A 17,782-nucleotide genomic window follows, 5' to 3' on the forward strand; every position below is an offset into this window, starting at 1 on the left:
GTTAGTCCTTCTCATAAATACTTATTTTTGCCTTTGATCCAGAGTTTGGGAAAATTCAACCATCACCCCTAATAAGCTTTCCAAGCACATGTTACTGCATGGGGTGTTTCAAACAAAGAGGCAAAAATAAAACTCATATAAGCTCAGAAACCCCAGCACATAAAAATAACAAAACAGGAATTAAGGGGGAAAAAAAAAAGCTAAAAACATGTAACTTGCTCATCTGAGTCACTAAAGATGCCAACTAGTATATCTATGTTCTTAAACATATACTTACTCATTATCATTTACTAAAGATACTGATGAAGATATTTATGTACTAAATGGTGAAACTACAAAAATATGCCTGAGAATGGTAGACAACAATTTTGAGATCATGGTGACCCCTTAGGAGGGAGAAGAAAAGGTTAGAGCATTAACTGTATCAGTAACTTTTTTATTTAAAAAAATACAATATGAAGCACACAAAAAGAAAATATTCAAGTCTCTAAAGGAGTTTCCCCTCTCCTTTAAAGTTTATTACTTCAGAGCTTTTGGTCTTGTTTAGTCCAGTCTTCTTATGATCTTACACAAAATGTGAGGCCTAAGCTCAAAGCTAGGCCCACATTTTCTTTTTAATTTTTTCTTTAATTCTTTTAAATTTAGGTATAATTGACATATACAATGATATTAGTTTCAGGTATATAATGTAACAATTTGATATTTGTATATATTGCTAAATGATCACCGCAATAAGTCTAGGTAACATCCGCCACCTCACACAGTTATAATCGTGTGTCTGTGTGTGTGATGAGACCTTTTACAATCTACTCTCTAAGCAATTTTCAAATACACAATACAGTACTATTAACTGTAGTCACCATGCTGTACATTCCATCCTCAGGACTTCTCAGACCCACATTTTCTGACTTCCCATCCTTGAGGGTTTGGCCACAGCTTACAGTGACACTCAGAAAGGATGAGCAGGAGTGCAGTAGGGTTTATGAAAGCAGTGTAGCAGGGGTTTAAGGGCAGGGGCGGGAAGTCAGACAGCCCTGCCTCACACCCCTGCTCCACCACTCCCTTGCTGAGACTTGGGCAAATCAACTAACGTCTCAGCACTTCAGTCTCCTAAGAAATAGAACCAATGAATGGAATTATTGTGAGGATTACATAGGCTGATACACTTAGAATGGTATATAGCCCTTAACAATTACAAATACCGAATGAACAAACAAATGAAATGCCATTCAGGCAGGATTCAGAATCTAAATTGAAAACAGCAAGAATTTGGGTCTGGTTTAGCTTGAAATCTTCTCACATAAAACACTTTATTGGTTTAACTTGAAAATAAAAAGAGATTTCAGAATATCTAGTACATATAAAGAAACTAATGATCACCTATAATCCAAAACTAATTACCACTATCATTTAAGCAAACATATGTCAAGTAAGTTTGTGAAGAAAGTTAACATAACAAGAAAAACCTAACAGATTCTTTCCTAATTCAATAAAGTTAAAAGTATATGTTAAAAACAATATCAATAATAGTCACTACAGATATATGCATATATCATTATGCATATACACACGTGTATTTTTAGAACATCTTATTTATTTTTTAATTAGTGAGAAATTGCTTTATAATTTTGTGTTGGTTTCTACCGTACCTCATAGTTTTGATTTGCATTTCTCTAATAGTGAGCAATGTTGAGCATCTTTTCAAGTGTTTATTGGCTATCTGTCACTTGTGTATATGTTTTTAAAGCATATAAAATTACTTTGAATAGAGGTTGACAAATCAAGGTTCATGGAACTAAGAATAGTTTTTATGTTTTTAAAGAGTTGTTAAAAAAAGAAAAAACAAAAAACAGAAGAGAGCCACAGAGATCCACAAAGCCTAAAACACTTACTATGTTTACTATGGAAAATGTTTATTGAGCCCTGATTGAGAAAACAGATATGGAACACTCTTGGGGAGCACATAGTTGGAAGTTTCACTTTTTATATAACACACTTAAAGAATTATTTTTCACTTTCCGTTTTACAAAAAAAGGTTGTCATTTTTTAAGTGACTTTTTTTTAACTGGAGGATAACTACTTTATAATGCTGTGTTAGTTCCTGCTGTACAACAATGTGAATCAGCCGTAAATATATATATATATCCCCTCCCTCGTGAGCCTCCCTCCCACTGCCCTCGTCCCACCCCTCTAGGACATCACAGAGCACCCAGCTGAGCTCCTTGTGCTAAACAGCAGCTTTCCACTAGCTGTCTATTTTACATATGGCAGTGTAGATACGTTAATGCTACTCTCTGTTCCGCCTGCTCCTTCCTACCATGTGCCCACATGTCTGTTCTCTACATCTGCAGCTCTATTCCTGCTCTGCAAATAGATGCATCAGTACCATTAAAAAAAAATTTTTTTAATTAAAAAAAAAAAATCTATTTTTTCAAAGAAAGACACTTTTAAAAGTTTTACTTTTTAAGAGAAACCAAGGGCATGTGAGAATCAAGGACCCTGAGTTAAGTCTCTGTTGGGTGAGAAGTCTCTCCAATATCAAATAAAGGAAATGCAGAAGACTCTGGGGCCCACGTCTCGTGGCTGCTGCCCTGTTCCCACTGCTACCAATGCTAAAGCACCTCCTATATCCAAATGCCTTTCAATCCTAAACTTCAGTACTAATGTTCATGTCTGGGGGTGTGGGGGTGGGAAGGAAAGCACACAAAAGGCAACTTTGATATCCATGCTTCTAAGTTAACAATGTGAAAATCACATGGTTAGAGCCACTGCATTCTACTTACATAGGATGTTTTGGATTCAGCATCCCAACAGTCACAGGCATAATGGGCCATCTCATTCTCCATGTGCTGTCGGAAGCGGAGCTTCTCTGGAGAGACTCCAACCTTCACGAGGTAGAGGTAGATGCGGCCAATGAAATAGCCCAACACTGAGTTGTTAATCACACCCTAAAATAAATGAATAAACAAACTCATAGGTAAGTAGGCAAGCAACATGCAAACAAGCACAGAAGAATGAAAAAACCTACAAACATTAAGGCTTTTGAAGGCCAAGATACCATTTTCCATTGAGTTATTTATCATCTACTGAAAAATCTTTGAAACACAAAGCAAGCTAATTTATACAGCTTTCAGAATGATTTGAAATACCCAAAAATGTGATTAAGGCTATTTTCAAAAGTTTAACTGTCAAGCTAACAAGCAGATAATAGTGAATGATGTCATTCAAAATCTTTCCACCATACTCATTGGGTCAGCAAAAATTCAGCCTATTACCTCATACCTTCTAAATCTACAGTACTGAAAATGACATTCACAACAATTACCCTAAGGAATGGCATATATTCCTTCTGAATTAACAAAAGTCGTAAGACATGCTGAGGGGACTTTAATGTATTCTTATCCACTGAAATTTGCAAACCCCATATAGTATAAATCCCTTTACAACTTTAGTACAGAAGGGTTTTAGAAACTGTCTAGCCCCATCTCCTACCACCTGCAGGGCCCTTCTCTGCAAAAGGGCTGACAAATTATCACTCAGCCTCCACCTGAATATTTTCAGACAGGAAGCTCATTGTTCCCAGGGCAATTCATTCCATTATTAGGCAGCAACTACTGTTACCAAGTTTTTACTCACTCATTTCTCTAGGCAAATAATCATAGGGAAATTCTATTATATGCAAGCCCTTATCCCAATTGTTATGGGTAATACAGAAGAGTTTAAAATAGAAAGGGCTTGCTTCCTATGAGTCAAAATGTCTCCCCAAAAGAAGTCCATATTGTTAAAAGTCAGATTGATGGGGGACTTCCCTGGTAGTACAGTGGTTAAGAATCTGCCTGCCAATGCAGGGGACACGCGTTCAATCCTTAGGCCGGGAAGACTCCAGCTATCGTGGGGCAACTAAGCTGGTGCGCCACAACTACTGAGTCTGAGCTCTACAGCCTGCAGGCTGCAACTACCAAGCCCTCACACCACAACTACGCAAGCCTAAGACCTACAGCCGTGCTCCACAGCCAGAGAAGCCACCACAATGAGAAGCCCACGCCGCAACCAGAGAAAGTCTGCGTGCAGCAATGAAGACGAGTGTGGCCAAAAAAAAACAAAAACTGATGCGGTACAATTCAAACCAACAAATTTTTTCCACATGCCCTGCTAAATATTTTTTCATGTTAGTCCCAATGGCCCACACATTGGCATGTTCAGGTAATTCCCTCCCACTATAATAATACTGTGTAATAAATACTGTAAAAAAAAAAACAAAAAAAAAAACCCACATACTGTATCAAATAAAGTGACTGTCAAAATATTTTATCATCCAGTACACAGAATCTGCTGAGTGCTGAACTCCAGGAAGAAGTATGCTCTAAATTAAGTTACCTATGGAATCTTACCTGTTCAACAGCATCTCCCAGGCGCATTTTCCGAGCAGACTGTCCGCTGACCTGGGCTTTCGCTGAATACAAACAAAGGTAGAGGTCTGCCACATTCTGGAACTTGGGATGGTCTTTCTCACTGGGATCTACAAAATGCTCAATTTCTGCCATTGTGAATTCTCTGAAAGCAAAAATATAAAGGATAAAAGTGGCACACTCAAAAAAAAATAAACAAAGCCTTTATTTTAAACTTCATTTAACACTAACACAGAATGATACGGAAAATAGTTGTTAAGGAACAGACTGATACAGTTTTTTTTTAAATTAGGAAAACCCAGGAACTTCCCTGGTGATCCAGTGGTTAAGACTTTGCTTTTCAATGCAGGGATGTGGGTTCACTCCCTGGTTGGGAGTGATCTTGATCTTGATCCCACATGCCTCCTGGCCGAAAAACCAGAACATAAAACAGAAACAATAATGTAACAAATTCAATAAAGGCTTTAAAAATAGTCCACATCAAAGAACAATTTTTAAAAAATAAAATTAAGAGAATCTGAGCAAATGTCAGACACACACACAAAATGAGATACTGCATAGTGCCTTCCAAATAAAATGATTTTCTTTAAAGCATTGGCAAGTCTTTACTAATGTACACTAAATGAAGTGCCTGATACTTACTTTTCAAAGAATGGGAATTAAAAGTGAATTTAGCTTTTATAATAGTCTGATTTCTTCCTTTTTATTGCTCTGAACAAGTAAATGACTGATAATGGCACCATACAGCTGGTGTCTTTAGAGTAACAGCTTCCTAAATGATGTGTTATTCAAGGCAGAGGACACGGCATGAATTGAACAAGCTAACATCAAGCAAACTGCATAATGATGAGATAAATATGCACATAGTAATGGTTTCCCAAAAAGATTTCCCTGAATGGCAATTTAGTAGCTATTGGGGGGGAATGCTTTAAGTTAATTTTATGAGTCAAAATCAAACCTCTCTTCTTTAAAACACACACACACAATTTACTAGGGCACTTCCATGATTATCTCAGATGTTTTAGAAGTAATGAAAAATTGCTTAAATGGGTCCTAAAAATACATGAAATGCATTGCAAAAGAGCTTTGATTTCTTTTTTACTTTTACTTTTTAATGTCATCTCTTATTCAGTCCAGCAGCACCTATATCTTAATTGCCTTTCAAAAGCTATCAAACATCTTCCGCGAGCACAGAAATGAGAGACAGACAGAGAAGCTTGATGTCTGTCCTCACAAAGCTTCCAACCAGGACAGCAGCAAGAGAACACTTAAAATGAAGGGCAGATCAATATAAGGACCCTGCCCAGAATCCCCAAATAATCAGCTGCCAAAGTCTTTCCATCTGTTCTGTCAATTAATCCAAGCTCACAGACAGGAGATGGAAATCAACACAAACACTGACTCTATCAGCTGTCTCTTGTCTTTGAGTTCAGAGACTCTACCTGGAACTGTGGAGACAAAATAGTCATCAGACTAGAAGACAGAGCCAGACAATCAAAATGAAATTTAATTAAAAAAAATTTCATATGAACAAATGATACTCCCCACCTAAACCAAAGGGATCACAGCTATACAAAGACTTAACCACCTGCCAATTCTAGGTCAAGAAGAAGCTGTAACATTAAACAAGCTGTAGCCCTGCTGCTGCTGCTGCCGCCAAGTCGCTTCAGTCATGTCAGACTCTGTGCAACCCCACAGATGGCAGTCCACCAGGCTCCCCCGTCCCTGGGATTCTCCAGGCAAGAACACTGGAGTGGGTTGCCATTTCCTTCTCCAATGCATGAAAGTGAAAAGTGAAAGGGAAGTCGCTCAATCGTGTCTGACTCTTAGCGACCCCATGGACTGCAGCCTACCGGCTCCTCCATCCATGGGATTTTCCAGGCAAGAGTACTGGAGTGGGGTGCCATTGCCTTCTCTGGGTCCTAGTCCTACCATGGAATAAAAACCATGGAGATACTGACTTGTGAAGGATGAATGGATTTCCACCCAGGATCCTGCAGAGGCACATGACAAAATCAACCAAAATCCAGAAAACCAGGGAACAAAATGGCAGGAAGCCCCATTGGACTTTCCTCCATTAACTCCTGGGACCGTGTGTCTAAACTGCTTTCCCTGTTTATCACTTTTTATTCCATAGGCTCCAAGTTTTGCCTTACTTCATGGTCCTTTATAATCATCCAACGGTTACTCTCTTTGATGTAAATCCTCTCCAAAACACTGGCTTTAGACAAGCTCAGTCTCAGACAGCTTACTCAGTAATCTGAAAGCATGCTTGCAGACACTTCCTTTCCCAAAAGCAAAAGGAAAAAAGACACGAAGAAACCCAGAGACTGAGAAATAAGACAAATTCAAGCCTGACGAGTTTTTCAATGTTACAATACCAGTTAAAATTTAGGACTACTTTTCATTTTGCAGCAAGGCTCAGCGGGTCCTCCCCATTCTACTTAAGTTGTACAAGCTCCTTCCTCATGAACTCTCCCTTTTCTAGACCATTCAGCTGAAGGGACTACAGGCCTGAAGATAAAGTCTGGTGAGAACATAGGAGCGTCTCCTCAGAGGGTGTCACCAGGACTCACAAGAGTAGGCAGGGGCTTTGCACGCTCTGATAATTATAGGCGGGATATGCTATGCTTGATGCTTGTAATTACAGCAAGTAAGAACTGTAGTTCAGTTGGTAAAGAATCCGCCTGCAATGCAGGAGATCCCAGTTCGATTCCTGGGTTAGGAAGACCCCTTAGAGGAGGGCATGGCAACCCACTCCAGTATTCTTGCCTGGAGTATCCCCATGGACAGAGGAGCCTGGCGGGCTACACTCCATGGGGTCACAAAGAGTCGGGCACGACTGAGAGACTAAGCACAGCATGACAAGAAAAGAACAGCTGCTGGGGCTGTGGAAAACACTGTGGAGTCTAAGAAAGTGAAATTTACCAACATAGCCCATTTTTATATGAAATTTATTACCTTAAAATATCAGGAAGAAAATGTATAGAAATTGCAAAAAACCTAAGTCATAAATAGCTAACTCATAATGAGAAAAACATAACTCAGCAGTGCCAAGATGTCTTCCTGCACATTCTTGGATACATTGACAAAGGGAGGTTATTGGAATAGAGACAAGAGACTGTCTAAACTAGAGTAGACAGAAGCAAGCTTGCTAGCTGGACTTTCTGTCATAAAGGTGCCCCAAATATGTGGAGGAATACCAATTGGCTACTGAAACACCCTCAGCCCAACACCAGTAACACTGTCTGTCCTGGATGCCTGGGATGGCCCTCCTGCCATAACCCTCACCTCCTTCTTCCTCACCCTACTCTCATCTCCACCACCACTTCCAGGAAATGCCTGCGTCGACAATCAAGATCTTACCATCCTCAAAACAGAACATGAACAAGGGGAAAAGATCATTTTGCAGCAGATGTGAAACGTCAGCTATTCACCCTTTCCGTTCAAACCACACAGTCGCTCAAAGCTGCCCATCATCCCAGAGACTACAACTGAAGGTAACAAACATAAAACAAACTTTTTTGGAGGATAAAAAGAAAGATATAATCATGTAAGAAAGGACTTCCCTGGTGGTACAGTGGATAAAAATCTGCCTGCCAATGCAGGGGACACGGGTTTGATCCCTGGTCCAGGAAGATTCCAAGTGGCGGGGAACAACTAAGCCTGGGCGCTACAACTCCTGAGCATGCACCCTAGAGCCGGTGCTCTGCCACAGGAGAAGCCGCCCCAGTGAGAAGTCTGTGTACCGCAACAAAGAGCAGCCCCTGCTTGCCGCAACTCGAGAAAGCCCGTGAGCAGCAACGAAGACCCAGTGCAACCAAAATAAATTAAACAATGATGTAAGAAAGAAGAAAGCTGTTTCAAATCAGCAAGCCTTTGTTTCCACTTCAATGCAAAAGTCACTCACTAATTTCACCAGCAGAACACCATGGGTGGTACCTGACTCTGATCAGTCCAGATCGAGGGGAGATCTCATTTCTGAAAGAATTTCCAATCTGGGCAGCAGCAAAAGGCAACTTTCCTTGGTTGAATTCCAAAAGCCGTTTGAAATTCAGGAAAATCCCCTGTGCAGTTTCTGGTCTCAAATATCTATAAATTTAAACAAATCAGTCTGTTACAAAGGAAGAAATCATGTTTCCCAATAAATCTGAAATTCTAGATACAATTCCTAAGAGTCCTAAATATACTATTCACACAAAGCTGTATGGGCCCTAAAAATGTTTTAGAAATAGATATTTTCTATTCTCACACAGGTAACAGAGAAGGTATCAGGTGATTGGTATGGAAACACCACTGTTAGAAATGTCATTTTATTTCATCACTCCAGTGAATCAAAGATGACTTCTCTCATGATGTCTCTAAAACTTCGGATATTCTTCGGATATTCTCCTGATTCTCACTTACTTTGGAGGCAGATGACAATTTTAGATCCTTTTAAAAATGAAGTTAAGCATCCCTCTGCTGTTAACCCACATCGAAGCATAACCGTGGAACTATTAATAAAAAAAAGCCAGTACAGGCTGACAATTAACATCAGAACTCACTCAACAAAACCATTACACCACGGCAGGCAATTTTCAAGGCTTTTCATATCATTTTCTTCTTTGTACCCAGAGACACAAAGAAACAGGGAAATCCAGAATGATCAAATCTTTGTAGTATTTTGTACTTTCAGCCCAAGACTGCTTCTGATTTTCTCCACATTTTAAAAAGACACAGTCACTCAAATATATCATTATAGCCATTGCTTTCTTTTCAATTTCACAGAAAATATTCTGTGCAAAATATCACATAAGAGAGCAGCCTCAAGAACCTACTTCAAAAGAAACGTTTTATAGAAAAAAATTTTAAAACAAAAAATAAAATTTTACCTTCTTCTCATTCTAATATACCAATTCTTTTTATTTTTTGGTTTTTATCCAAATATAAGCATAGTTACAGTTACTCTGCATATTTATTAAGTAGAATGTACTAAATTATGAATTCTTTCTTTTATGCTTTTCCATTTTATAAAAAACAGTATTTTCTTAACAGTTGTATTCTACTAAAATAAACTACTATAATTTATTAAGCAGTCCTCAAATTACTGGATGAAAAGGTCATTTTTACTTTCAATTTATATACTCTTTTTTTTTTTGGGGCAAAGTAGTCACATTTATTTTCACATTCATAATAAAATCCCACTATGTTATTGCTTAAAGACACAGAGCAAGAATTAGATGTTACAAACCTCTTTCAGAGCACAGGTTATCTTGAATTATCTTTTAAAATCCTCTTTTAAAGCAAGAATAGTTAAGGACATATTAAAACTACTGTTTTTTACTTTTTCACCAAGAACTTTACTGAACAACATTTTTGCTGTTTTGTTCCACTATCTTCTATCATTAATTAATACACTCTTGATAAGTATACCTTCCTTTCCTTTTGAATTCTTTCCTTAGATAAATTCACAGCAGTGGGAAAGCAGGTCAGAGGTCATGGCCCATTTTATGACTCTATATTAACAAAATGAAAGGCTCATCCTTTGCCTCTTTCCACAAAATATCCTGAATCAGCCCACTGTCTTACTCCAATAATATACTGTCACAGTTCATTTTTGTTATTCTTTACTCTCTACTCCAGGAAACATGACCTAGCTTTATCTAGCAAAACCTATCCTGTCTTACCCTAAAATGAGACCATGAGAAAAATATCTGAGGCTACGAAATGGAATAGTTTGACTAAGTTTGCTAACAATGAACAAAGACTCTGGACATATAAATTCTGGATCATACTGCAAACTGTTACAGGTTTTCTACTCTTATCTGCAAAAACCACCTTTTAATGAATCAACATGCTAAACGTAGCCTGTCCAATAGGGTAGGCCACTAGCCACACGTCTAGTGATTAAGACTCTGTTTCCACCACAGGGGCCACAGGTTCCATTGCTGGTCGGGGAACTAAGATCCCACATGCCATGTGGCATGGCCAAAAAATAAATAAATAAGTTTAGAAGTTCAGTTCCCCAGAAGCACTAGCCCCATTTCAAATGTTCATCGGCCACATGGTAGTGGTTAGTCGCTACCATATTGGACAGGAACAGCTTATAGACTATCTCCACCACTGCAGAAAGTCCCACCGGGCAGTGTGACCTACACTGAATGGTTTCTAAAGTCTCCCTCAACAAGTTCAATAGCCTTCAAAATCAATCTTCAACACTCTCTCCTGCCCTATGCAGTAATAACTATAAGAAGTGATGATTACAGACTTCTGTATTTATGCCCTCCCCCAAATGACAATATATACTAAAAAAAAAAAAAAAGAATTATACTTAGGAAGAATTAGAGGAAATAAAATTTTAAAATATATCATTATTTCTCCTTAATATATTTGTCTGTACTTCCTACTCATTTTTCAAACATTTTCCTTCATGGTTGATATTAATATTTACCTTTTATTATAAGTAGTTATAATAATATTACATAAACAATAAATGATACATACCCAGGCATGTTTCCTCCAGGTCCAATGAAGGTCTTAAACATTAAGTTAAAAGGCACTGGAGGGGAAAGATCATTTCCAGTAGTGGGAGATTTTACATTATAGTTTACAAAAAGATCTGCAAGTTCTTGCTGTCCATAGTTATCAAGCTAAAGAATACATCAAGAAAATGATTAGTGTAAGAGACTGAGAAAAAATAACATAACAATAAAATATTATATTAAAACCCCACCCACCATTAAAATTCACCCAAAATAAAAATATCAGATTAACCTAATCTTCAAGATATCTATATTAAAACCATACCCAACTTACATAGCTTACATTCACCAACAGAGAAATAGAGTGTCTTTGTAGGACTGACCTAAAAATGTGTACCATTTCACAATGAAAGATAAGGCAAAATATCTCTTTTCAATTATAATAGTTATTGGTTGGCAAGAATCATGCAAATAACTTTACACAATGAATTTTACTACTCTGTATACTTAAGAGTCAGGTGCACTTCCCTGTCTATTAATTAAATATCCATGTAACTCCTCTCCCATTAGACATTATGCTGCTAAGCTGCTAAGTCACTTCAGTCGTGTCTGACTCTGTGCAACCCCACAGACGGCAGCCCACCAGGCTCCCCCGTCCCTGGGATTCTCCAGGCAAGAACATTGGAGTGGGTTGCCATTTCCTTCTCCAATGCATGAAAGTGAAAAGTGAAAGTGAAGTCGCTCAGTCGTGTCCGACCCTCAGCAACCCCACCGACTGCAGCCTTCCAGGCTCCTCCATTCATGGGATTTTCCAGGCAAGAGTACTGGAGTGGGGTGTCACTGCCTTCTCCGTTAGACATTATGGGAGAAGCTTGAAGGCAGAAGCTGTGTCTTATTCACTTCTGCATTTCCCAGTGCACTGCACATCCTGTACATTGATGATCAATGCCAAACCCTCTAAAATGATATACGATCTCCAATTCAAAAACCTTGAATGACTATGACAAACCATCTAATAGTAAAGAATATTTAAAACTTAAAAAACATCTAATAAAAATAATTAGATAAATCAACTAATGATTTATGGCCACTCAGGATCAGAAAATACTGGGTAAATTGCCCAACTCCACCATGGATAGGTTGTGTGATTCAGGATCAAGTTCCTCCCTAACCTCTCTGAGCCTGTTTGCTTATCTGTAAAATGGGGAGAACAGACTTTACCTCGTTTCTTAGCCACAAAGAGTGAATCAATACCTTTTAGATAAACTATTAATATCATGCTTCATAAAGCTGAGAAGGAATCACAAGCATTAACAGATGCAGAAAATGCTATTATATGCTGAAGCAACAGATGGGCCTCTGCCCAGGAAATCCTTTGGGGCCATTTCAGTATCAGGCCACTTCCATGGGTTTCTAACACTTCACTGAAGATTAAATTGATAAGAATACAGAACTGACCCTTGAACAACACATGTAACTTACAGCCAGCCCTGTCTATCCACAGTTATTCTGTATCTGCAGATTCAACCACCTAAAAACTGCGTAGTACTGTAGAAATTACTACTGGAACACATCACAGTGTACATGGACTCGCAAAGTTCAAACCATGCTGTTCAAGGGTCGACTGTGTGTGTGTGTATGAGATATCACACACATATATGATATGGCAATCAAAATCAAAATCCAAACTGTTTTTCTGGAACATGTACCTGATGAAACAGAAAGTCAGTGCTCAAACTATAAATTCTGACTTAACAAAACAACTACTTCCTGTTTCAGACAATTTATTTGGAAATGAACGAAGCTGTTAAGATCAAAGACACATACACACAAAATCCCTAATAAATCTAAAATCCTGAATGCAAAAGAGAATAATTTAGGTGTAATATGAGGTGCTTTTCATGTCTTCTTTCTAGTAAGGGTCATGTCTTTGGAAAAGGAAGGAAATGAGAAATGAGGGTGTGGCCGTAACAGTATCAAAGTACAAGAATTCATTTTCTAAGCCATAAGCAACAACGTGGAAGAAATGAGTTTCAAAAAAGGAATAAAAATACTTCATATGGCCCAAAATAAATTGGCAGATGAATCAATAGCCAGATTAAGAAGTTTTTCAATTTAAATGATGAAGGAGAAAATTTCTCACCTAATGTTGGGAAAGCCAGATACTGCAGAGGAAAATCAGTAGGTTTAAAAAACTCAAGGCAACAGTGGAGAAGTGTCCAGTAATTTCCATCAGGAAAGCAGTGTTAGGGAGTCCTCAGTTTAGTCGCTCAGTCATGTCCGACTCTTTGCGACCCCATGGACTACAGCACGCCAGGCTTCCCTGTAAATCACCAACTCCCGGACCTTACTCAAACTTATGTCCATCAAACTGATGGACCTTACTCAAACTGATGCCATCCAGCCATCTCATCTTCTGTCATCCCCTTCTCTTCCCGCCTTCAGTCCTTCCCAGCATCAGGGTCTTTTCTAGTGAGTCAGTTCTTCGCATCAGGTGGCCAAAGTATTGGAGTTTCAGCTTCACCATCAGTCCTTCCAATGAATATTCATGACTGGATTCCAACATTCCAATATTCCAATATTCCAATGAATATTCACGACTACGATTGACTGGTTGGATTTCCTTGCAGTCCAAGGGACTCTGAAGAGTCTACTCCAACATCACAGTTCAAAAGCATCAATTCTTTGGTGCTCAGCTTTCTTTACAGTCCAGCTCTCAAATCCATACATGACTACTGGAAAAACCATAGTTTTGACTAGATGGACCTTTTTTGGCAACGTAATGTCTCTGCCTTTTAATATGCTGCCTAGGTTGCTCATAGCTTTTCTTCCAAGGAACAAGCATCTTTTAATTTCAAGGTTGCAGTCACCATCTTCAGTGATTTTGGAGCCCAAGAAAACAAAGTCTGTCACTGTTTTCATTGTTTCCCCATCTATTTGCCATGAAGTGATTTCACCAGATGCCATGATCATAGTTTTCTGAATGTTAAGCTTTAAGCCAACTTTTTCACTCTCCTCTTTCACTTTCATCAAGAGGCTCTTTAGTTCTTCACTTTCTGCCATAAAGGTGGTGTCATCTGCATGTCTGAGGTTATTGATTATTTCTCTCGGCAATCCTGATTCCAGTTTGTGCTTCATCCACCCCAGCATTTGGCATGATGTACTCTGCATATAAGTTAAATAAGCAGGGTGACAATATACAGCCTTCATTCATGTACTCCTTTTCTGATTTGCAACCAGTCTGTTGTTCCATGTCTAGTTCTAACTGTGCTTCTTGATCTGCATACAGGTTTCTCAGGAGGCAGGTCAGGTGGTCTGGTATTCCCACCCCTTATAATTTTCCAGAGTTTGTTGTGGTCCACACAGTCAAAGGCTTTGGCATAGTCAATAAAGCAGAAGTAGATGTTTTTCTGGAACTCTCTTGCTTTTTTGATGATCCAGCAGACGTTGGCAGTTTGATCTCTGGTTCCTCTGCCTTTTCTAAAACCAGCTTGAGTATCTGGAAGTTCATGGTTCACATACTGTTGAGGCCTGGCTTGAAGAATTTTGAGCAGTTTGAACATTCTTTGGCATTGCCTTTCTTTGGGATTGGAATGAAAACTGACCTTTTCCAGTCCTGTGGCCACTGCTGAGTTTTCCAAACTTGCTGGCATACTGAGGGCAGCACTTTCAGAGCATCATCTTTTAGGATATGAAATAGTTCAACTGGAATTCCAACACCTCCACTAGCTTTGTTCGTAGTGATGCTTCCTAAGGCCCACTTGACTTCGCATTCCAGGTTGTCTGGCTCTAGGTGAGTGGTCACGCCACTGTGGTTATCTGGGTCATGAAGATCTTTTTTGTACAGTTCTTCTGTGTATTCTTGCCACCTCTTCTTAATATCTTCTGCTTCTATTAGGTCCATACCATTTCTGTCCTTTATTGTGCCCATCTTTGCATGATATGTTCCCTTGGTATCTTTGATTTTCTTGAAGAGATCTCTGCTGCTGCTGCTGCTAAGTCACTTCAGTCTTGTCCGACTCTGTGCAACCCTATGGACAGCAGCCCACCAGGCTCCTCTGTTCATGGGATTCTCTAGGCAAGAATACTGGAGTGGGTTGCCATTTTCTTCTCTAGAAGAGATCTGTAGTCTTTCCCATTCTATTATTTTCCTCTATTTCTTTGCACTGATCACTGAGGAAGGTTTTCTTATCTTTCCTTGCTATTCTATGGAATTCTGCATTCAAATGGGTATATCTTTCCTTTTCTCCTTTGCCTTTTGCTTCTCTTCTTTTCTCAGCTATTTGTCAGGCCTCCTCAGACAACCATTTTGCCTTTTTGCATTTCATTTTCTTGGGTACGGTCTTGATCCCTGTCTCCTGTACTGTCACAAATCTCTGTCCATAGTTCATCAGGCACTCTGTCTATCAGATCTAATCCCTTGAATCTATTTGTCACTTCCACTGTATAATCATAAGGGATTTGATTTAGGTCATACCTGAATGGTCTAGTGGTTTTCCCTACTTTCTTCAATTTAAGTTTGAATTTGGCAATAAGGAGTTCATGATCTGAGCCACAGTCAGCTCCCAATCTTGTTTTTGCTGACTGTAAAGAGCTCCTCCATCTTTGGCTGCAAAGAATATATCAATCTGATTTCAGTATTGGCCATCTGGTGACGTCCATGTGTAGTCTTCTCTTACGTTGGAAGAGGGTGTTTGCTATGAGCAGTGCGTTCTCTTGGCAAAACTCTGTTAGCCTTTGCTCTGCTTCATTTTGTACTCCAAGGCCAAATTTGCGTATTACTCCAGGTATCTCTTGACTTCCTATTTTTGCATTTCAGTCCCCTATAATGAAAAGGACATCTTTTTGGGGTGCTGGTTCTACACTCAGACTTATTTATTCATACACAAGGTAAAGAAAATCTTATTTCTTGGATGAAAAAAAAAAAGCATTGGTTGTTTTTTTTTTTCTCATCCAAGGAAATAAATAAAATTTAAGAGATGAGCTGTGGTGGATTTCATGATCAAACATGGTGCTGGAGAAATACTTTGCTTAAAAGGATAAATGAGGTTAGAAATCAGCAACATTCACATACAGGCATGTGATCCTCCTGGGGCAAAGGTGTGCAATATTCATCAATTTTTAATGCAGTTTGTGGCCCCCCAAAAAGGGTAAGAACTACTTCTAATATAGAAGGTATTTCTGCATTTGGCTAAAAGTCAGAATAGATGATCTCAACGCCTTCCCTAAAACTTGTCAACTTAAATACAAAACTAAAGGTCTACAGGAAAAGCAGGGGCCTGCTCCATCAGGTCCTAAGAACAGCACATAGTCATGGACAGTCCAATCAGAAGTAGATAAAGTGGCTGATGAGACAGCCTCACACAGATGTCTGCCCCAAATCTGCACACTGAACACTATCCATCCTAGACATTGTCCTGATTTTTGCTATTAAATCCAGAAAACTGGTTCCTGAGGAGAGAAAACTAATTTCATTTCTATTTACACTGACTTGCTAGTTTGGCAGAAATAAAGGGTTAACTATAAAACGCTAACAGAGAAAATAAAAACACAAAAACAGATGATATGAAGGACAGAAGGTAAGCTCTCCTTCTTTACTATTGTGACCAGGTCAGCACAACATGGAATTCAAGTCATCAAATGCTGAAAAGAAAGACAGCACCTACCTGGGTTATCATGATAACGTCTCTCAAGTACTTACCTGGGCCAAGACACTTTCCATCTCTGATTTCTTCTCAGCAGAACACTTCTTATCAGACATCAATTTCTGTAAATGAGCTGCAAGAATAGTGTTGTACATGTCAATTTTAATCAATGAGAAAAAAGGACAATGTACTTTTGAGTTCAACATTGGGCAGGTGAAAAAATGAACCCAAGGATAATGTTCTTAATTTATATGAATCCTATGGCTGATTTTACAGAGACAGTCATGATACTCTCTTGATTCTTTCGGTGACTTAGAATTTCTAATTATCTGTATGTGTGTGTGTGTGTGTGTGTGTGTGTGTACATATATATATTTCTTCTTTTTCAATAAGGGACTTGTTCTATATACTAAGATCTGTGCACTTTATTCTTTGTATATTGTGTCCCAAGAAAAAAAATGTAAAAACTTAAGAGAAATGTTTAATCCAAACCCTTTGCTTTGATCAATCCTACTTGAAAAGATGTTTACCTGAGATGAAAAGCCATACCTTTCAATAGATGGTCAGCACGGAAACACTCTCCATTTTTTAAATCTTTCACCATGAAGTCAGCAAATTTGTCTACATGGCCAGAAGTCCTAAGTTAATACCAAGTCAATTAGTCATTTTCATACAGCTTAACTCATAAATTTTACCTTTTAAGACAATCTGCCATCTATATATTTATCCATAGCTTACATCTGTGTCTGACAGATTAAAGCTCCCTTATCTATTATGGAATATCCCATGGTAGATAAAAACGTATGCCAAAGAAAATTCTTCCTTAAATCTATTCCTACCTGCTCCCCAAGTTCTCCCTTCCCTTACGAAAAAAAATATTAACTAGATTATACTTTTTCACAAATTGTCAAGGTCTGTGCTACTTTTCAGTATCAGTTACTCCATGCCTATCCCATTATTATTAGTGATCCAAGCAAAAGCCAAAGCCATGGGGAATTTGACTAGCCAAGAATTTGTGAGAATTCAAATAGACACTGAACCCTAAAGAGTTTTCTGCCACTGAAACCTGTAGGGACACTGGTATTATCACTATGTGGCTCCTATTAGTGGAGCAAGTAGCTAAGAATAGGTTGTCTTGATCTTTTAGATCTATCATTAAGAATTCAACTTATTTTAATTGCCTGCATTATTGAGAGAGAGCCTAAAGTATACAAAAGGCTCCTCTGGTGACTCAGATGGTAAAGAATCTGCCTGCAATGCTAGA

At 38.6% G+C, this 17,782-nt stretch overlaps 1 protein-coding gene across 2 annotated transcripts in view; it reads right to left on the bottom strand.

Moving 5' to 3' along the window:
• Positions 1-17,782, bottom strand: part of GARS1 (glycyl-tRNA synthetase 1) — a 53,241-nt gene that overhangs the window by 14,693 nt on the left and 20,766 nt on the right. For both annotated transcript variants that reach the window (XM_061414220.1, XM_061414221.1), the window contains exons 5-10: positions 17,068-17,156; positions 16,575-16,651; positions 10,896-11,041; positions 8,352-8,501; positions 4,392-4,554; positions 2,784-2,948 (exon numbers count right to left, since the gene is read on the bottom strand). In XM_061414220.1, coding sequence (XP_061270204.1) covers positions 2,784-2,948; positions 4,392-4,554; positions 8,352-8,501; positions 10,896-11,041; positions 16,575-16,651; positions 17,068-17,156 — 790 coding nt within the window. The remainder of the gene's footprint in view (positions 1-2,783; positions 2,949-4,391; positions 4,555-8,351; positions 8,502-10,895; positions 11,042-16,574; positions 16,652-17,067; positions 17,157-17,782) is intronic.

Source organism: Bos javanicus, chromosome 4 (genome assembly GCF_032452875.1).
Source record: "Bos javanicus breed banteng chromosome 4, ARS-OSU_banteng_1.0, whole genome shotgun sequence".
Classification (NCBI taxonomy): Eukaryota; Metazoa; Chordata; class Mammalia; order Artiodactyla; family Bovidae; genus Bos; species Bos javanicus.